At 43.3% G+C, this 22,719-nt stretch overlaps 1 protein-coding gene across 2 annotated transcripts in view; it reads right to left on the minus strand.

Moving 5' to 3' along the window:
* The window catches only part of LOC124613118, a 112,034-nt gene that overhangs the window by 45,077 nt on the left and 44,238 nt on the right, over positions 1-22,719 (minus strand). Inside the window, exon 3 of one of the 2 annotated variants that reach the window (XM_047141730.1) lies at positions 10,503-10,664. The exons of the other annotated variant lie outside the window; for it this stretch is intronic. Coding sequence (XP_046997686.1) covers positions 10,503-10,664 — 162 coding nt within the window. The remainder of the gene's footprint in view (positions 1-10,502; positions 10,665-22,719) is intronic. 2 annotated transcript variants of the gene reach the window in all.

The following is a 22,719-nucleotide window of genomic DNA, read 5'->3' on the forward strand; positions in this document are numbered from 1 at the left end:
ATCCGTAAGAGGTAACTGCACCATCGATGAGGGAGGGCACATGTGGTGGGAACAAAGGCGTCTGAAAGCTGGAGTCATGCACACTCCCAACCTCACTTATTGTTGCAGGCATGAAAACATCCAGCAAAATCGGCATAAATCATCAAGTGAGAGGCATCGTGTTGCAGTCCTGGCGGGTGTACACCGCCCGCAACACGGTGCATGTCGATCACAAAATCCGGGGTTAGGCGTTGGGCCGAAGCCATTGTTCGAATGTTGTGCTGATGTAATACACGTGAAAATAACCAATGCGGAGGCCGCGGACACAGTAAAATGGCAAAAACGGAAGATGTTACAACTCGGGGTCACCAGGGAGGTGGATGCTCGGGTCAGTTACACCAAACAACACCTTATAATCAGGAGTTCATTTATTCATCGCTTTACACAAGTAAGGCTTACAAAGAACTGGATGGCAGAACTACACAAAGATAATGTTTAGCTTAGTTCAAAGACAATACTCAGATCGATACTGGTGTCGACCTCATCGACGCCACAATAGTACTCAAAATAAATCTGTCAATTTGTAATTGACTTTCAGACCAACTTCCAAACTTGCCTTCCTTCATTAGTTAATAAGTTTTATCTGCAATAGAGGAGAACAGTATGTCACAAGTAAATAACAGTGGTGCAAGTATTTTCCATTAGCACTCATTCTTCATTTTTTACCCTGTCTGGAGATCTAATGAGAATAGATTTTGTGATAAGATATTGTCTTGCCTGACTAATCTTTTAATTTTGAATTTATCACTATTCTGATGAAGCTTAATAGAACCAGTAGCACTGATGAATATATTATTCAGGATATTAACAGACTGATTTATTGTTTCTCAAGGCTATTAGTACAGATTTTGTTGAAACTGGGGCAAAGGCATCCTCAAACTCTGTAAATTCTAGGAGAAATGGTAATTCATACTAACCACTCTGTCTTGTACATGGTCCATTATACTACATTCACTCCTGCAGTAAACTTTTTCTTTTGTGTGATTGAAATCTTTTTTGCCAACTGTTCCACACATGATGCTGACATTGAAACTACCATTAGTATACAACATGTGCCAATACAATAAAAGCAAAATGACTTTGCCAAACTAAAAATGATTCACCTTGCCCTTTTAAATTTAACTGTATTGTCTGCATGCAATTCTTTATTTCCTCATCTACTTAACAGTGATACCAAGCAATATATTTTTATTTTTGAAATATAATATCTTTTATATACCACTCATAGAAGTTTATTCTTGCTCTCTTTTACACCTACATGTATGTAAACACTAGCAAGTGTGTGAGCACTCACACAGATGCGCGTGCTCTCTCTCTCTCTCTCTCTCTCTCTCACACACACACACACACACACACACGTGCGCGCACGCACACACACGCATATGCACACACATGTACCTGCATGTGCGCATGCCCAAGAGCGCGCGTGCACACACACACACACACACACACACACACACACACACACACACACATCCTCTCTCTCTCTCTCTCTCTCTTTCTATCTGTATCTCATGACTGTAAATAGAGACGAATAATTAGTGATTTGCATTAGACTGACTGAAGTCTCACAACCCATTTTATTTAAGTAGCAGCTGCAATTTAATTTCAACTAAATATGGTGCACACGGTGATGAACATTTGTAATATGAAACATGACAACTACTGAAGGACAATGGTGCAAAGTGCAACTAGGAAGAACAATAATGTCACATAGATGAAGGTGTAAGCAGATGAATGATGAACACTAACTTCACTTAACGAAGGTTTATTCAGCGCTTGCACATACAAGAGCACGGAGCAAACTGCCTCTGGCCAGAACACATACAGTATATATACAGCTACAGAACATTCTAGTACAATGATTCTAGCCCTTTGTGGATACTTCTAGAATGTACTGGAACCACAGACAGAAATTAAAACGTTTCAGTTCAGGTGCATTTTGGACTCACAACCCTCCGTGCAACAAGCAGTATCATAACCACAACACTAAAGCGACTCCACTACTTGGCTTCTTCTGCAACACTGCTCCCTCCTTAAGAGAACAGTGTCTCGGTGTTATGTTCTCCTACTCCGGAAGCGAGTCATTGGTCATGCATACTCCGACTCCCGATGACTGATGTTCACCCTGGCGGTGATCTTCTTAGAACTTCCCTTGTTGCTGCGTTCTTTGTTATCTTTCTGCTTGTTGCCTGTTGCTGGAGCTTCAAATTTACCCTGGGTTGCAGGATCCTTATAGGGCTTCATTTGAAGGACATGGACCGTATCGCTGATCTTTCGAAGTCTTGTGTCGGGGTCGAAATCTTCAACTTCATAAGTAACATCAGACAACTGTTTTACAACCTTATAAGGTCCAAAGTAGCGCATGAGGAGCTTCTCAGAGAGACCAACCTTCCGAACAGGAGTGAAGATCCAGACGAGGTCACCAGGCTGGTAGACAACAGGGCAGTGGCTCGCGTCATACCTTGGGCGATCGTTTTCTTGAGCCTGCAGCATGCGGAGTTGAGCTAACTGCTGAGCTTCCTCAGCTCTGGTTCACACCTGGCAGATGTAGTCGTCGTCCATGTCATCAGGATGTAACGGAAACACAGCGTCCATCGTCATCATCGTCTCATGCCCATGCACCAGGAAAAATGGTGTAAATCCTGTGGTGTCTTGTTTGGCAGTGTTGTAGGCAAACGTCACGAAAGGTAGCACCTCATCCCAGTTGCTCTGCTCAACATTGACGAACATTGACAGCATGTCGGCCAAGATCTTATTAAGGTGTTCAGTAAGTCCGTTGGTTTGTGAATGGTAGGCAGTTATCATTTGATGAGTAATGTTGCACCGATGGTTTATCTCTGTCACAAGATTTGATTGAAAAACTTTCCCTCAGTCTGTAATAAATGACCTTGGGGCACTGTGTTTTAATGCAATGTCTTCTCTGATGAATTTGGCTACCTCAAATCCTTCAGCTGTTTTCACAGCTTTTGTAATGGCATAGCACATCAGATAATTAGTGCAAACAATAATCCATCTATTGCCATTAGTAGATGTTGGAAATCATCCGAGGAGGTCAATCCCAACAAGGTGGAAAGGCGTTTTGTATGGTGGAATTGGTATGAGTTGCCCAGGTGGTTTCTGAGGAACTGCCTTTCTCCTCTGACACTCTCAACAGTGAGACACATAGTGATGGACATCCTAAATAAACTTGGCCAGAAAAATCTCTTGTGGATCCTATGATATGTCTTAATAAATCCTAAATGGTCAGCCTCAGGTGTGTCATGGAATTTCTGTAGAACATCTAAGCACATGCGTTTAGGAATCACTGGTAGCCACCTCTTGCCAAACTGATCAAAGTTTTTCCTGCAGAGTAATCCATTAACTACCTTAAATTGTCCTTTCACATCCTCTGACTGATTTAAGGCAAGCATAATTTGAGATATCTTGGTGTCCTTCTTCTGCTCAGCAGAGAGATCCTGGAGTGCAGTGAGACAGTCACTATCTTCATCAAAGCCTTGATGGTCTTGCACAGGGTTTCTTGAGAGGTAATCAGTGTCTTGGTGCTTTCTTCCACTTTTGTATACTATGATAATGTCATACTCTTGAAGACATAGTGCCCACCTGGTGAGACGTCCTGTCAGATCCTTAAGACCTTTCAACCAACAAAGTGAATGATGTTCTGTAACAACTGTGAATGACCTTCCATAGAGATACTGTCAAAATTTCCACATGGCCCAGATCACAGCAAGACATTCTCTTTCTGTAGTTGAGTAGTTTCTCTTGGCTTTTGTAAGCATCCGAGAAGCATAGGCTATAACCTTCTCTTTTCCATCTGAAATCTGCACCAGAACAGCACTGATCCCATACCCACTGGCATCTGTGTGTAGTTCTGTAGGGTCAGTCATCAGAGCTTTTCGCAGAACATTGAAAGAATGTTGTTGAGCACCACCCCAGATAAATTTAGCATCGGCTTTTAACAACTCTTGGAGTGGCTTGACTTTGATACACAAGCCTTTGATAAAACGACGGTACTAAGAACACAATCACATCTCTAATACTTTCAGGAATAGGAAATTCTGTTATAGCTCTCACCTTTTCTGGGTCTGGTCACACACCTTCATTTGACCAAGGTGCCCAAGTCTTTTGATTTCTTTTGCTCCAAAGATACACTTCCTTATATTAAGTTTCAGTCTGGCTTGTTGCAGACACTTGTGTGTTCATCAAATGTCTCTGAGAACACTATAATGTCATCTAAATAACAAAGACACATCGTCCACTTCAGGTGACTTAGAAGATTATCCATCATGCATTCAAAATTTGCTGGTGCATTACACAAACCAAACAGTGTTACCTTAAACTCATACAGGCCCTCAGGGGTGATGAATGCAGTTTTCTCACAATCAACCTCATCTACTTCGATTTGCCAGTATCCTGAGTACATCTCCATGGTTGAGAAAATCTTAGCCCCCTCCAGACAATCTAGTGTATTGTCAATTCGTGGAAGAAGGTAAATGTCCTTTTTAATTGTCTTACTAAGCTTCCTGTAATCAACACAAAAGTGCCAACTGCCATCCTTCTTCCTGACGAGAACCACTGGTGACGACCATGGGCTCTGTGAAGACTGAATGATGTCATTCTTCATCATTTTCTCTACCTCGTCACAAATTATTCGACGTTCCATTGCTGACACATGGTATGCTCTCTGGCTTACTGGTTGATGGTCTCCAGTGCTAATCTGGTGCTTCACTGTCGATTTGTCTAATTTGCTCTTCACCTGTGGACTGAACCATTCAAAGAACTCTTGAAGAATGGCAAGTAGCTTCTTCTGTTGTTCCTCAGTGAGATCTGGTGATAGTCAAGCTAGATCTTGTCTCATAGTGGTAGTGCTAATTTCACCCACAAACTCGGCATGGGAGGTTTCTATGATGCTCAGCTGTTCTGCACTTAACGGTTCAGCATTTGCTATGTACTTGATCTTGGAAGGATATGCGGTTCTCGGTGACAGTTAACTATCCACAATTCACCGAATCCAATCATAAATGACACAACAGAGGCTGGGATGACAAAGTTATTCTCCAGTGGTACGTTTCTCTTACATTCCATGGGTTGATGCATGGCATGACACATAACAGCTACCTTTCTAATGCTGACTGTAGGAATGATCACTTCATCCACCACACAGTTTCCACACACTCGGATGCGCATCTTCCTGCCCACAGCATCTTATCTTGTCTAGCATACTCTTTTAGCGACCACAATCTATAATTGCTTGAGAAGCTTTCAAAAAGTCCCATCCGAGAACAACATCATGACTACATTCTTGTAAGACGATGAATTCTAAGGGCCACTTATACCCACACGAATGACACATCGTCCTGCAGGTTTTACATATTTCTGATTGGGCACTTTCAGCAGAGATGTTTTGTTGTTGATGAATATGGTTTTCTGCAACTGGCAATGGTACTTCTCCGAAAAGACTGAATATGATGATCCAGAGTCCACAAGAGCTTGGGCTGGTCAGCCATCCATGAGGATATCGACATAGTTTCCTACCATTTTTGTAGTGATTGACAGCGGAGGATTCTTCTCTTTGGTGGCCTCACCTCCAAGGAAGTTTGCACCCTTTAGTTTTCTAGGTTGCAATGGCTAGGTGATCAGCTGGAGCTTCTAAATGGCAATGGAGACCTTGATCGGCGTGTTGGGGAGCGTCCTCTCCAGCAGCTAGCTTGTGGCGGTGGTGACCTATGTCGTCTTGCACCCACATCTTCATGTTCATCTTTGTCGTCCCAGAGTTGGCATCGCCTAAGAACGGTCTGCTGTATTGTGGCGCGGGCATCATCAAATATCCACCACCTTTCTCAACAATAGCACACCACATGTCCTGGTCATCCGCAGTGAAAACATACTGGTTGGTTATCCTTAGTCCTCCAGACATCAGTCTTCTTTGGTGCCCAAACAGGTTCCTCATGCGGCATTGTAGGAACTTTGCCTGGGTCTCTGCTTTTTTACCATTTTAAAGGGAAATGAAGAATGAGAGATTGGGTTCAATGTCTGTTCCACTCCCTCCCTTATGACCTCTTGAAGTGTCCTTATGACCTCTTGAAGCATCTCGGTTTTTTGCTTGCCGTGCAATCCAAGTGCCTTCTGAACTTCCTCTCTCACTATCTGACGAAGAACACTTGTGAAATCAGTTTTTTCCTGCATCACAGACATCGATATGATGTTTGGAAGCTGTTCAAACTTCTTGCGTGTAGTTCTTTTTTGATGCATTGTCTCAATATAATGGCATCATTTTATGAAGTCGTCTGCTATTGAAACCTACTTCAGGAGTAATGTCCTCAGCAACACCCTTCATTAGATGTGCAACCTTATCTTCCTCCTTCATTGGGGGATCCACTAATTTACACAGCTCCAAGATGTCTTGAATTTAGGATGCTGTCATTTCTCCTGGACGCTGTGCCCTGCACTTTAATTTATCTTCAGCCTTGCACTTCTGTCATAGTGTGTCGCTGAAATACTTGCACAGTTCCACCTGAAATACTTCTCAGTTCATGAACTTCTCCTCGTTGTTCTCATCCCATTGCTTGGCAGTGCCCTCCAAGTAGAAAAATATGTTGGACAAACACACGGTATCATCCCATTTGTTAAATTTGGATATACACTCATATACCTTCAGCCACTTGTTTGGATCTTGGCCACCATCACCAGAGAACCCATAAAGTTGTCTCATGTGGTGGCACACAGTTGCTGTCATTGTGATGTCCTCTTCTTCTTCTGTCTTTGATAGATTGCAATCCGCTGAATACGGCTCGAACTCAGGTTTCTTGCCACGTAAACGGTGGCTCTGTTGTGGCTTGATGGGAGCCACTGTCGTTGGTTATTTGTGCTATCACAGGTTCCAATACCTAGTGCCTCCACCAGAATAATGTCATGTAGAAGAAGGTGTAATTAGATGAATGACAAACACTAACTTCACTTAACACAAGTTTATTCAGCACTTGCACATACAAGAGCATGGAGCGAACTGCCTCCGGCCAGAACACATACAGTATATATACAGCTACAGAACATTCCACTACAATGATTCTTGCCATCTGTGAATACTTCTAGAATGTACGCGAACCAAAGACACAAATTAAAATGTTTCAGTCCAGATGAATTTTGAACTCACAACCCTCAATGCAACAATCTAGTATCATAACAACTACACTACGGTGACTCCGCTACTTGGCTTCTTCTGCGACAATATTAATCTGAAAGCTGACACATATAGACAAGAAGGCTGTGAGACACACTGTACATTTGTGTTGCAAGGCAGTCTTCATTACATTTTTCTGCACATAAAACTAGTAAATATTGATGTTGCTGTAGCCTGTGCCTCAATAATGACAGTGACATTATATATTTATCGCCAAGAACAGAAACAAGTTAATATCTGTTGTTCATTAAACTGTGCCCGCACTGGACTATCTGTACCACACAGACACGTGGCACAGAATGACACAGACCAGAACACAACTGCAAGCATGAAACAGTGTTCGTAGGTGTGCAGCAATGTTCCAGTGTGTGCATCAATAAGAATGGATAATGACAAATATCATACAAACAGAACACGCATGAACAAACCATTTCCTTTTATATACTGGCATTGCACAGAACTAGTTCTTTGATGCACACAGCACCACGATTTCACATCCACATTTGAGATGCCAAACTGCACTGAATCTCTTTCCTCGATTTTGCGCAATGTGGCACAGGTTGGTGCAGCTGGTATGGACATGGCTTTATTTATTTATACTGCAATTGCTTGAAAAGTTGTATGGGAAACAGTCTGGTGCAATGACTGACTGTCACAGTATTTTGATAACAAAATTCGTTGTTAGTGTCATGAACTAACGATGTAAAATATTACCAAATGAACCACTAAAACAAGTGTGCTCATCATTGATCCAACACTTTGCCTTGTATATGCGAATAATAGTCAATACCACAAAACTTACGAAGCTCAGGATTTATTCACATTAGTGGTACTATATGTTAATAACCTTACATTATATTTTGAAAAGATGACAATTTTTTTTGTAGATAATATAAATATTATTGTACAATGTATAGGCAAATCTAGAGAGAAACTTTTATGAATATTGTGATTGGATTTGTCAAAGATATGGACTATAACAAAAGGGCAACGGCTGGCTGGCCAGGGAAATGGTGATACTAGTTGTTCCTCAAAGAACGGTAGTACGTTACACCACATGGGCTGAGGCAACGTCCTACTGAAATGGGGCATACACAGTTGCCCAAAGCATGGGCAATACCTAAGGTTTACCACTGTCTTCATATAATAGCTCCTGCTCAGAATGCCCATGATACTACCATACTGCTCCACAATGCAGGCTACTAGATTGTGATCACCACATCACAAAATTAGTATCCAATACTTCTTTGGTCATCACTGTAGAAGCTGAAGTAGCACTCCTAGAAAATATTATGTTCTGCAGCTCAGCATGCCAGCAGTTGGGTTGTTTCTGGAGAAAAGAAGCTGATATGTAATGGCATGAAATCACCATTCCACAATGCAAGAGACGACATTATATCATTGACAGTGATAAGTTCACAACCACTGCAATTCTTCCAATGTCAAATCAACACATATACATATAATGTAAGGTCCACAGCCTTGAGGACAAGATAGCAATTGTTCCATAAAATTTATGGCATGCAGCCGCAGAAATTTCACTTCTTCTTCTCCTTCTGATATTTTGGCAGTATATTGTCCAGCCATCTAGTGAACTGGCTCCCTCTGAAGATAGCTGGATGGTTTACAGACAAAATATCAAAAGAAGAAGAAGTGAAATTTCTGCTGCTGCACTCCCGAAATTTTACGGAAAATCATTGCACCATGAAAATATTAAGATGTACAAGACAGTAGTCACACCCACTATGATAACACTGAGTCACCCACACTTAGTTGTTGCTTTGTGTGGCCCTCTTCTGTTGATTGGTTCACCACATGGATCACTATCAAAGCAGCATGACTTATACGAGCTGGTATCTCATGGTATGATAAATCTACTTCCCCAAATGCTGATTATTTTGTGCCATTTTAACTCACTCACATGCTGATGGTATGCCTTCTGATATTAACATGTCATATTAACACTTGCTTTTATGTTTTCACTTTATTTAGTCTTCACTAACCTTAGCATAACACTGACATTTCCGCTAAGGCCAGAGAAAGTCTTTGTGGGTCCATGGGTAAACATACGTTCACAATCTTAGTTAATAACTCCTGGTATCCCGTTAAACTTTCAAATGAATTATTTCTTCTGAATGTCGCAGTTTTCTCAAACATTAGTGTATTATGTGTAACACATACACAGTCCAGTGAGATTAATGTGACCACCATCAATGTCCAATGTCAACACAGAATAACCACTAACAGACAGCAGGTGGCAGCACTAGCAGTGGATAGCATAAAAAGCGTGTTGCAGGTATGAGGAAAACAGTTAAGTTGTTGTCATAATGACTAAATGTCTGCTTGTGTCTGTATATGTGTGGATGGATATTTGTGTGTGTGCGAGTGTATACCCGTCCTTTTTTCCCCCTAAGGTAAGTCTTTCCGCTCCCGGGATTGGAATGACTCCTTACCCTCTCCCTTAAAACCCACTTCCTTTCGTCTTTCCCTCTCCTTCCCTCTTTCCTGATGAGGCAACAGTTTGTTGCGAAAGCTTGAATTTTGTGTGTATGTTTGTGTTTGTTTGTGTGTCTGTCGACCTGCCAGCACTTTCATTTGGTAAGTCACATCATCTTTGTTTTTAGATATATATTTCCCACGTGGAATGTTTCCCTCTATTATGACTAAATGTAGTGATTTTTATAATGTCCAAAAGGGCACAATCATTGGCTTTCAGGCTAAGGGTGGAAGCATTTCCGAAATGACTATATTTGTGACACCGTAGCTTCAAAGTGTACATGTGTGGTTCTAAGAGCACCATGATGAATTTACCATACTCCCCTGGCCACCAAACTCCCCAGAGTTTAACCCATTAACCCAATTGAGAATCTGTGGGGCCATCTCAATCAGGCGGTTCACACCACAGATCCTTAAATGAGAAACCTAGTGCAGCTGGCCACAATACTGGAGTTTGAATGGCTCCATATCGCTGTCGGTACTTTTCAGAACCTCACTGACTCTCTTCCTGCGTGTTTCGCAGTGGTCTGTGCTGCAGAAGGTGGATATTCACATTTTTGATAGTTGGCCACAATAATGTGAATACACATAGTCACACCTGAAAATGGTTAATGTACAGCTGTATATCTATAGGCTAACCAACTAACTGGCTAATAACAGCCAAAATATCATAAACAGTTGTCATATGATGTCATTCCCATAAATTTTTACACAGGCTTAACTTACCACAGAATCTTACACTCATGGCTTAACACTAAAAAACACATCAGACAAATCTTTTCCATACCTGTGCGGTTATTCTATTACCATTCAAATGCGATTCTTTGAAGCCATTTGAAATACAGCGTATGTCCAAATCGTCAAAGCTATTATCACATTCTGCTTGTGTAATTCCATTTGCATCTGGTTCAGAACAGTTAAGGCTGCTAAATACATTTGTTTTTCTTGTCTGTCACATAATTAAAACAATCACTGAGATTGCATTCTTATTGATAACATCCAGTTCTAATTAATATTACATTACAATTGTTACATTACAATTGTGAATACTCAAATCCTTCCCAGAAAAAGCAACAGAATTTAAAACTTAAACAACAAAAGCTACTGAAATGAAAAGCATATATACATGTACAAAGGAATAAAAATCTTAATCGTTAAGTGTTATATAATCACAGTGATGAAACAGTGATTCAATGTTAAAATATTGAAGAATGTTCTACATTAATCAGTTTTTAAAGAAATGAATCAGCCTACTGTTGACCTAATCAAATAATGTAACGCAAGCTTGCTAACTTGCTAGAGAATGAGGTGAGCCAGACCTATATTGAACCCTCATAATGGATTAATGACATGGACTGGTTCACCAGTGTGCATGAGTGTGGTGGTTTGGTTATTTCTCATACTCATTTATGCAAATGCTCGACTGGTCCCCAAATTCCACCTTAGAGAATATGATACACAAACAGTTAAAACACAAGAATAATCAGAACAATGTTTACACAATTTGCAGACAGATTTACATCTACATCCACATGATACTCTACAGTTCACATTTTAGTACCTGGCAGAGGGTTCTTCGAACCACCTTCATGCTATTTTTCTACTGTTCCACTCTCTAATAGCACATGGGAAAAATGAACACTTAAATCTTTCTGTACAAGCTCTGATTTCTGTTGTTTTATTAGAATAATCACTTCTCACTACATAGGTTTGGGACAATAATATATTTTCATATTCAGAGGAGATAGTTCATGATTGACATTTCATGAAAAAATCCCACCACAATGAAAAAGTCTTTCTTTCAATGATTGCCATTCCAAATCACTTATCATATATATGACACATTCTCCCCTATTTTGTGACACTACAAAACGAACTGCCCTCTTTGGACTTTTTGATGTCCTCCATCATGTCCTCCATCAGTGCTATGTGGTAAGGATCACATAATACACAAAAAATACTCTTGCAGAGGACAGACATGCACAGTGTAGGCAGTCTCTTTAGAAGACCTGTTGCATCTTCTAAATGTTCTGCCAATAAAATGCAGTCTTTGTTTCTCAAACTGATTTTATTTGAGAGCTTAGACCCACTGAAATAAACAAACCCAAAGTGCCTGACTTTACTTAGAAGTAATGAAATCAAAATCCTGATCTGAACCTCCCAATATGTGTCATCTGGTAAAATTCTGCTCTAAGAGGCTAAAAAATTATGTTTCCTCTTACCAAAAGTGCTTGGAATTTAATAGTCACTTTTAAGAAGAATAATTTTATGTGTCTAGTCTGTGATCTTTTACAGCCAGCTGGGACTTACATCTGTACTCTTTTCTATTGTATGGTGTTGTGCTGTGGAGAGGAACATATAAACACATGAACAGAGGATTTGTGCCACAGAGGAAAGCATTGAGGATAGTCGCTAGGATCAAAAGGAAAAACCTCATGTAAGGAGCCAGTTATAAATTTTAATATTATGAAAGTGTAAGCAATGTATATGTTCCAAGCAATTAAAAAAGTAATACAGAATTGAAAAATTACTAGCAGAAATGTGGAATTTCATGGGTATGGTATGAGGAGTACCTACGCATGAATTTCACTTAGATTTCAGGAGACTCATACTAATGGAACCAGTTCAAAGGAACCATGTACTATAACTCTACACCCAGCAAGCTCAAAAAGTTAGAGGACAAAAAATTTAAGAGCGGTCTCAAGAAATGGCTTGCAGCTGAATGTCCACCTGGCTCAGAACTGAATCATGGTGCTGTATAAAATTAAACCTCAAATGTGGTGAAACTAGATCTTTCGTCATTAAATGTCCTTGTGTAACTTAAGAGTAAGTATATTTTACATCCAAAGCCTTGTGATACTAATTTTTGCATGAAATAAATATATGTGCAATGTTATAATTTTAACCCTTAGCACTTGCCCAGTGGAGCAACCCTGACTATGTAAATATCACAATAGACTCGCATTTTGGGCATCACCCAACACTAACTTCAATTCGCCATAACTGTATATTGGGGCTCTGCTTTATTTCTTGTACTGGAGTGTTCTGACATACGTCTGCAAGTGATATAACAATCAGGAAATGCATTTGTTGAATGCATAAGAGCTATTGTTGGACGAATTCCTTAAACCCAAAGTAATTTGTGATCATAATAAAAAGACGGCTATTGTTGGACGAATTCCTTAAACCCAAAGTCATTTGCGACCACAATAAAAAGACGGGTGGAGTGGATATCCAACTGGTATTGCGCATCCTATAGCCTCACCAGGAAATTTAAAAACTGGTGGTGGAATATGTTTTTCTGGCTGCTGGAAGTAGCAATAGTTAACAGCTTCATTCTGTACAATCTGGACACTACTTACAACCAGTAACCCAAGTTAAGCCACAAGAAATACAGAGTGGCATATCTAAAAGCTCTGGTTGGAAATGTATGGTACACAAATGGAAGAAAGAGGGGAGGACCATGTACTTCTGCTGATGAGGAGAGACTGTCAAAAAAGCCAATACTACATTTATTCCCATGGAAAGAATAACAGTAAGGACTGTGATGTTTCCCGTAGCAGTAAGGCAAAAGGAAGTAGAATGGAAACTGTTTACTACAGCAGCAAGTTCCAGAAAATCAGGACTCCATCTGGGTCAGTGCTTTGAAAAGTACCAAACCTTGGAGAAATATACGGCCTAGGTGATGATATACATAAATGAAGGATGAGATATGAGATGTCAAGCATTATTTGCTTTATTGTTTTGTTTATAGTTAGACCTGGCATAATTTCATTACATGTAATAGAGGTTATTTTCAGTGCAAATATTATGAGTGCAGTGGACAGTACAGGGTGGAAAAAATCAAGTGGAAGAGTTGATCTCATGCATGTTTTGTCACACGTTTGAAGAAAATAAATAGATAATTACTTCTATGATTGAAAAGAAGTAGCATCACTACAAATTGTGCACAAACAAAATTAGTCAAATAAAGAGTACTGCAGCAGCTAAACAAATTTTTATTTTCAATGATGATATTGTCTGACATAAGTAACATAAACATCAAAAATGCTTATTCATCTACTTTTTAATGTCATATGGGAATATTTTTCATGGTAAATCATCATCCAAACTAATGTTTCAGAGTCCAAAACCTTGTACTACAAATCATTAACCATTACTCCTATGAATTCAAGAATGCCATGCACAGGCCTGTCAAAGAACTGGAAATATTTACTACTGCTTCTCAATATATTCATTTTCTAATGAAAATTGTCACACACACACACACACACACACACACATATACATATATATATATATATATATATATATATATATATATATATATATATATATATATATATATATATATATAAAAAAACAAAGATGAGGTGTTTTACCGAACAAAAGCGCTGGCAGGTCGATAGACACACAAACAAACACAAACATACAAACAAAATTCAAGCTTTCGCAACAAACTGTTGCCTCATCAGGAAAGAGGGAAGGAGAGGGGAAGACGAAAGGAAGTGGGTTTTAAGGGAGAAGGTAAGGAGTCATTCCAATCCCGGGAGCGGAAAGACTTACCTTAGGGGGAAAAATAGGACAGGTATACACTCGCACACTTGCACATATCCAACCACACATACAGACACAAGCAGACATATTTAAAGACAAAGAGTTTGGGCAGAGATGTCAGTCGAGGCAGAAGTGTAGAGGCAAAGAAGTTGTTGAAAGACAGGTGAGGTATGAGTGGCGGCAACTTGAAACTAGCGGAGATTGAGGCCTGGCGGATGACGAGAAGAGAGGATATACTGAAGGGCAAGTTCCCATCTCCGGAGTTCGGATAGGTTGGTGTTGGTGGGAAGTATCCAGATAACCTGGACGGTGTAACACTGTGCCAAGATGTGCTGGCTGTGCACCAAGGCATGTTTAGCCACAGGGTGATCCTCATTACCAACAAACACTGTCTGCCTGTGTCCATTCATGCGAATGGACAGTTTGTTGCTGGTCATTCCCACATAGAATGCATCACAGTGTAGGCAGGTCAGTTGGTAAATCACGTGGGTGCTTTCACACGTGGCTCTGCCTCTGATCGTGTACACCTTCCGGGTTACAGGACTGGAGTAGGTGGTGGTGGGAGGGTGCATGGGACAGGTTTTGCATCGGGGGCGGTTACAAGGATAGGAGCCAGAGGGTAGGGAAGGTGGTCTGGGGATTTCATAGGGATGAACTAACAGGTTACGAAGGTTAGGTGGATGGCGGAAAGACACTCTTGGCGGAGTGGGGAGGATTTCATGAAGGATGGATCTCATTTCAGGGCAGGATTTGAGGAAGTCGTATCCCTGCTGGAGAGCCACATTCAGAGTCTGGTCCAGTCCCGGAAAGTATCCTGTCACAAGTGGGGCACTTTTGTGGTTCTTCTGTGGGGGATTCTGGGTTTGAGGGGACGAGGAAGTGGTTCTGGTTATTTGCTTCTGTACCAGGTCGGGAGGGTAGTTCCGGGATGCGAAAGCTGTTTTCAGGTTGTTGGTGTAATGATTCAGGGATTCCGGACTGGAGCAGATTCGTTTGCCACGAAGACCTAGGCTGTAGGGAAGGGACCGTTTGATGTGGAATGGGTGGCAGCTGTCATAATGGAGGTACTGTTGCTTGTTGGTGGGTTTGATGTGGGCGGACGTGTGAAGTTGGCCATTGGACAGGTGGAGGTCAACGTCAAGGAAAGTGGCATGGGATTTGGAGTAGGACCAGGTGAAACTGATGGAACCAAAGGAGTTGAGGTTGGAGAGGAAATTCTGGGGTTCTTCTTCACTGTGTGTCCAGATCATGAAGATGTCATCAATAAATCTGTACCAAACTTTGGGTTGGCAGACTTGGGTAACCAAGAAGGCTTCCTCTAAGCGACCCATGAATAGGTTGGCGTACGAGGGGGCCATCCTGGTGCCCATGGCTGTTCCCTTTAATTGTTGGTATGTCTGGCCCTCAAAAGTGAAGAAGTTGTGGGTCAGGATGAAGCTGGCTAAGGTGATGAGGAAAGAGGTTTTAGGTAGGGTGGCAGGTGATCGGCGTGAAAGGAAATGCTCCATCGCAGCGAGGCCCTGGACGTGCGGAATATTTGTGTATAAGGACGTGGCATCAATGGTTACAAGGATGGTTTCCGGGGGTAACAGATTGGGTAAGGATTCCAGGCGTTCAAGGAAGCGGTTGGTGTCCTTGATGAAGGATGGGAGACTGCATGTAATGGGTTGAAGGTGTTGATCTACGTAGGCAGAGATACGTTCTGTGGGGGCTTGGTAACCAGCTACAATGGGGCGGCCGGGATGATTGGGTTTGTGGATTTTAGGAAGAAGGTAGAAGGTAGGGGTGCGGGGTGTCGGTGGGGTCAGGAGGTTGATGGAGTCAGGTGAAAGGTTTTGCAGGGGGCCTAAGGTTCTGAGGATTTCTTGAAGCTCCGCCTGGACATCGGGAATGGGGTTACCTTGGCAAACTTTGTATGTGGTGTTGTCTGAAAGCTGACGCAGTCCCTCAGCCACATACTCCCAACGATCAAGTACCACGGTCGTGGAACCCTTGTCCGCCGGAAGAATGACGATGGATCGGTCAGCCTTCAGATCACGGATAGCCTGGGCTTCAGGAGTGGTGATGTTGGGTGTAGGATTAAGGTTTTTTAAGAAGGATTGAGATGCAAGGCTGGAAGTCAGAAATTCCTGGAAGGTTTGGAGAGGGTGATTTTGAGGAAGAGGAGGTGGGTCCCGCTGTGACGGAGGACGGAACTGTTCCAGGCAGGGTTCAATTTGGATGGTGTCTTGAGGAGTCGGATCATTAGGAGTAGGATTAGGATCATTTTTCTTCGTGGCAAAGTGATACTTCCAGCAGAGAGTACGAGTGTAGGACAGTAAATCTTTGACGAGGGCTGTTTGGTTGAATCTGGGAGTGGGGCTGAAGGTGAGGCCTTTGGATAGGACAGAGGTTTCGGATTGGGAGAGAGGTTTGGAGGAAAGGTTAACTACTGAATTAGGGTGTTGTGGTTCCAGATTGTGTTGATCGGAATTTTGAGGTTTTGAAGGGAGTGGAGCTGGAAGTGGGAGATTGAGTAGATGGGAGAGACTGGGTTTGTGTGCAATGAGAGGAGGTTGAGGTTTGCTGGAAAAGTTGTGAAGGGTGAGTGAGTTGCCTTTCCGGAGGTGGGAAACCAGGAGATTGGATAGTTTTTTGAGGTGGAGGGTGGCATGCTGTTCTAATTTACGGTTGGCCTGTCGGAGGACGCTCTGAACAGCCGGTGTGGATGTGGGAGAGGAAAGATTAAGGACTTTTATTAAGGATAGGAGTTGCGGGTGTGTTCATTGGCTGAGTTGATGTGTAGGTGAAGGATTAGGTGGGTGAGGGCAATGGATTGTTCAGTTTGGAACTGGTATAGGGACTGATGGAAGGAAGGGTTGCAGCCAGAGATGGGAACTTTGAGTGTGAGGCCTTTGGGGGTAATGCCAAATGTCAGACAAGCCTGAGAAAATAAAATATGCGAGCGTAATCTGGCTAGGGCGAAGGCATGTTTGCGGAGGGAATGTAAATAAAACTTAATGGGGTCATTGTGGGGGTGTTGTGAGGTATTAGAAGATGGAAAGTGTAACATGAGGTGAAATGAAAATGAAAATAAAAATATATGGGGAGAGATAAAGGTGAACCGGAAAGAAACTGGAGATCTGGAATGAAAAAAGGCGAAAAGGTGTTGGTTACAGCTGGGCTATGTTGGACTTGGGTTGGTAGACAACGATGTGCATAAAGGTTAGGAGGTTGTGTTGCCGCCAAAACACGTTAAAGGACGGAGAAATTCAGGAAAATTTCGAAAAAACTGCGTGTAGTATATTAAAAGGAGTGGTATTGTGGTGGCAGATTATGAAAATGAGGCTAACAATTGTCTGACGAAGAAATAATGGCGTTAACACCTTTTCGCCTTTTTTCATTCCAGACACCATCCAAATTGAACCCTGCCTGGAACAGTTCCGTCCTCCGTCACAGCGGGACCCACCTCCTCTTCCTCAAAATCACCCTCTCCAAACCTTCCAGGAATTTCTGACTTCCAGCCTTGCATCTCAATCCTTCTTAAAAAACCTTAATCCTACACCCAACATCACCACTGCTGAAGCCCAGGCTATCCGTGATCTGAAGGCTGACCGATCCATCGTCATTCTTCCGGCGGACAAGGGTTCCACGACCGTGGTACTTGATCGTCGGGAGTATGTGGCTGAGGGACTGCGTCAGCTTTCAGACAACACCACATACAAAGTTTGCCAAGGTAACCCCATTCCCGATGTCCAGGCGGAGCTTCAAGGAATCCTCAGAACCTTAGGCCCCCTGCAAAACCTTTCACCTGACTCCATCAACCTCCTGACCCCACCGACACCCCGCACCCCTACCTTCTACCTTCTTCCTAAAATCCACAAACCCAATCATCCCGGCCGCCCCATTGTAGCTGGTTACCAAGCCCCCACAGAACGTATCTCTGCCTACGTAGATCAACACCTTCAACCCATTACATGCAGTCTCCCATCCTTCATCAAGGACACCAACCACTTTCTCGAACGCCTGGAATCCTTACCCAATCTGTTACCCCCGGAAACCATCCTTGTAACCATTGATGCCACTTCCTTATACACAAATATTCCGCACGTCCAGGGCCTCGCTGCGATGGAGCATTTCCTTTCACGCCGTTCACCTGCCACCCTACCTAAAACCTCTTTCCTCATCACCTTAGCCAGCTTCATCCTGACCCACAACTTCTTCACTTTTGAGGGCCAGACATACCAACAATTAAAAGGAACAGCCATGGGTACCAGGATGGCCCCCTCGTACGCCAACCTATTCATGGGTCGCTTAGAGGAAGCCTTCTTGGTTACCCAAGTCTGCCAACCCAAAGTTTGGTACAGATTTATTGATGACATCTTCATGATCTGGGCTCACAGTGAAGAAGAACTCCAGAATTTCCTCTCCAACCTCAACTCCTTTGGTTCCATCAGTTTCACCTGGTCCTACTCCAAATCCCATGCCACTTTCCTTGACGTTGACCTCCACCTGTCCAATGGCCAAATTCACACGTCCGCCCACATCAAACCCACCAACAAGCAACAGTACCTCCATTATGACAGCTGCCACCCATTCCACATCAAACGGTCCCTTCCCTACAGCCTAGGTATTCGTGGCAAACGAATCTGCTCCAGTCCGGAATCCCTGAATCATTACACCAACAACCTGAAAACAGCTTTCGCATCCCGCAACTACCCTCCCGACCTGGTACAGAAGCAAATAACCAGAGCCACTTCCTCGTCCCCTCAAACCCAGAATCCCCCACAGAAGAACCACAAAAGTGCCCCACTTGTGACAGGATACTTTCCGGGACTGGACCAGACTCTGAATGTGGCTCTCCAGCAGGGATACGACTTCCTCAAATCCTGCCATGAAATGAGATCCATCCTTCATGAAATCCTCCCGACTCCGCCAAGAGTGTCTTTCCGCCGTCCACCTAACCTTCGTAACCTGTTAGTTCATCCCTATGAAATCCCCAGACCACCTTCCCTACCCTCTGGCTCCTATCCTTGTAACCGCCCCCGATGCAAAACCTGTCCCATGCACCCTCCCACCACCACCTACTCCAGTCCTGTAACCCGGAAGGTGTACACGATCAGAGGCAGAGCCACGTGTGAAAGCACCCACGTGATTTACCAACTGACCTGCCTACACTGTGATGCATTCTATGTGGGAATGACCAGCAACAAACTGTCCATTCGCATGAATGGACACAGGCAGACAGTGTTTGTTGGTAATGAGGATCACCCTGTGGCTAAACATGCCTTGGTGCACAGCCAGCACATCTTGGCACAGTGTTACACTGTCCGGGTTATCTGGATACTTCCCACCAACACCAACCTATCCGAACTCCGGAGATGGGAACTTGCCCTTCAGTATATCCTCTCTTCTCGTCATCCGCCAGGCCTCAATCTCCGCTAGTTTCAAGTTGCCGCCACTCATACCTCACCTGTCTTTCAACAACTTCTTTGCCTCTACACTTCTGCCTCGACTGACATCTCTGCCCAAACTCTTTGTCTTTAAATATGTCTGCTTGTGTCTGTATGTGTGGATGGATATGTGCGTGTGTGCGAGTGTATACCTGTCCTTTTTTCCCCCTAAGGTAAGTCTTTCCGCTCCCGGGATTGGAATGACTCCTTACCCTCTCCCTTAAAACCCACTTCCTTTCGTCTTCCCCTCTCCTTCCCTCTTTCCTGATGAGGCAACAGTTTGTTGCGAAAGCTTGAATTTTGTGTGTATGTTTGTTTTTGTTTGTGTGTCTATCGACCTGCCAGCGCTTTTGTTCGGTAAGTCACCTCATCTTTGTTTTTGTGTGTGTGTGTGTGTGTGTTTGTGTGTGTATATATATATATGAGGGAAACATTTCACGTGGGAAAAATATATGTAAAAACAAAGATGATGAGACTTACCAAACAAAAGCGCTGGCAGGTCGATAGACACACAAACAAACACAAACACACACACAAAATTCTAGCTTTCGCAACCAACGGTTGCTTCATCAGGAAAGAGGGCAGGAGAGGGAAAGACGAAAGGATGTGGGTTTTAAGGGAGAGGGTAAGGAGTCATTCCAATCCCGGGAGCGGAAAGACTTACCTTAGGGGGAAAAAAGGACAGGTATACACTCGCACACACGCACATATCCATCCGCACATACACAGACACAAGCAGACATTTGTAAAGGCAAAGAGTTTGGGCAGAGATGTCAGTTGGGGCCAAAGTATAGAGGCAAAGATGTTGTTGAATGACCGGTGAGGTATGAGGGGCGGCAACTTGAAATTAGCGCAGGTTGAGGCCTGGTGGGTAATGGGATGAGAGAATATATTGTTGGGCAAGATCCCATCTCCGGAGTTCTGATAGGTTGGTGTCAGTGGGAAGTAACTAGATAACCCGGACGGTGTAACACTCAACAGCTTAGGTCTTTGTGGGAATCAAATTTGTTCCAGTCCTGAATCCCTGAACCATAACACCAATAACCTGAAAATAGCTTTCACATCCCGCAAATACCCTCCCGACCTGGTACAGAAGCAAATAGCTAGGGCCACTTCCTCATCCCCTCAAACCCAGAACCTCTCACAGAAGAACCCCAAAAGTGCCTCACTTGTGACGGGATACTTTCCGGGACTGGATCAGACTCTGAATGTGGCTCTCCAGCAGGGATATGATTTCCTCAAATCCTGCCCTGAAATGAGATCCGTCCTTCATGTAATCCTCCCCACTCCACCAAGAGTGTCTTTCCACCGTCCACCTAACCTTTGTAACCTCTTGTTCATCCCTATGAAATCCCCAAACCACCTTCCCTACCCTCTGGCTCCTACCCTTGTAACTGCCCCCAGTGTGAAACCTGTCCCATGCACTCTCCCACCACCACCTACTCCAGTCCTGTAACCTGGAAGATGTACACGATCAAAGGCAGAGCCATGTGTGAAAGCACCCACGTGATTTACAAAGAAAAATAATCCTAATCATACTCCTAATGATCCAACTCCCCAAGAAACTATCCAAATTGAACCCTGCCTGCAACAGTTCCATCCTCCATCACAGCGGGACCCACCTCCTCTTCCTCAAAATCACCCTCATCAAACCTTTCTGGAATTTCTCAATTCCAGCCTTGCCTCTCAATCTTTCTTGAAAACTCTTAATCCTACTCCCAACATCCACACAGCTGAAGCCCAGGCTATCTGTGATCTGAAGGCTGACCGATCCATCGTCATTCTTCCGGCTGACAAGGGTTCCACAACCGTGGTACTTCTTTGTCAGGAGTATGTGGCTGAGGGACTGCATCAGCTTTCAGACAACACTACATACAAAGTTTGCCAAGGTAACCCCATTCCTGATGTCCAGGTGGAGCTCCAAGGAATTCTCAGAACCTTAGGCCCCCTACAAAACCTTTCACCTGACTCCATCAACCTCCTGACCCCACCAACACACCGCAATCTACCTTCTACCTACTTCCTAAAATTCACAAACCCAAACATCTCGGTCGCCCCATTGTAGCTGGTTACCAAGCCCCCACAGAACGTCTCTCTGCCTACGTAGATCAACACCTTCAACCCATTATATGCAGTCTCCCATCCTTCATCAAAGACACCAACCACTTTCTCGAATGCCTGGAATCCTTACCCAATCTGTTACCCCCGGAAACCATCGTTGTAACCACTGATGCCACTTCCTTATACACAAATATCCCGCACGTCCAGGGCCTCGCTGCGATGGAGCACTTCCTTTCACGCCGATCACCTGCTACCCTACCTAAAACCTCTTTCCTCATTACCTTAGCCAGTTTCATCCTAACCCACAACTTCTTCACTTTTGGCCGGCCGAAGTGGCTGAGCAGTTCTAGGCGCTGCAGTCTGGAACTGCGCGACCGCTACGATCGCAGGTTCGAATCCTGCCTCGGACGTGGATGTGAGTGACGTCCTTAGGTTAGTTAGGTTTAAGTAGTTCTAAGTTCTAGGGGACTGATGACCTCAGAAGTTAAGTCCCATAGTGCTCAGAGCCATTTGAACCATTTTTCTTCACTTTTGAAGGCCAGACATACCAACAATTAAAGGGAACAGTCATGGGTACCAGGATGGCCCCCTCGTATGCCAACCTATTTATGGGTCGCTTAGAGGAAGCCTTCTTGGCTACCCAAGCCTGCCAACCCAAAGTTTGGTACAGATTTATTGATGACATCTTCATGATCTGGACTCAATGTGAAGAAGAACTCCAGAATTTCCTCTCCAACCTCAACTCCTTTGGTTCCATCAGATTCACCTGGCCCTACTCCAAATCCCATGCAACTTTCCTTGACACTGACCTCCAAATGTCCAATGGCCAGCTTCACACATCTGTCCACATCAAACCCACTAACATGCAACAGTACCTCCATTATGACAGCTGCCACCCAATCCATATCAAAGGGTCCCTTCCCTACAGCTTAGGTCTTCGTGGCAAACGAATCT

Source organism: Schistocerca americana, chromosome 4, assembly GCF_021461395.2.
Source record: "Schistocerca americana isolate TAMUIC-IGC-003095 chromosome 4, iqSchAmer2.1, whole genome shotgun sequence".
NCBI lineage: Eukaryota > Metazoa > Arthropoda > Insecta > Orthoptera > Acrididae > Schistocerca > Schistocerca americana.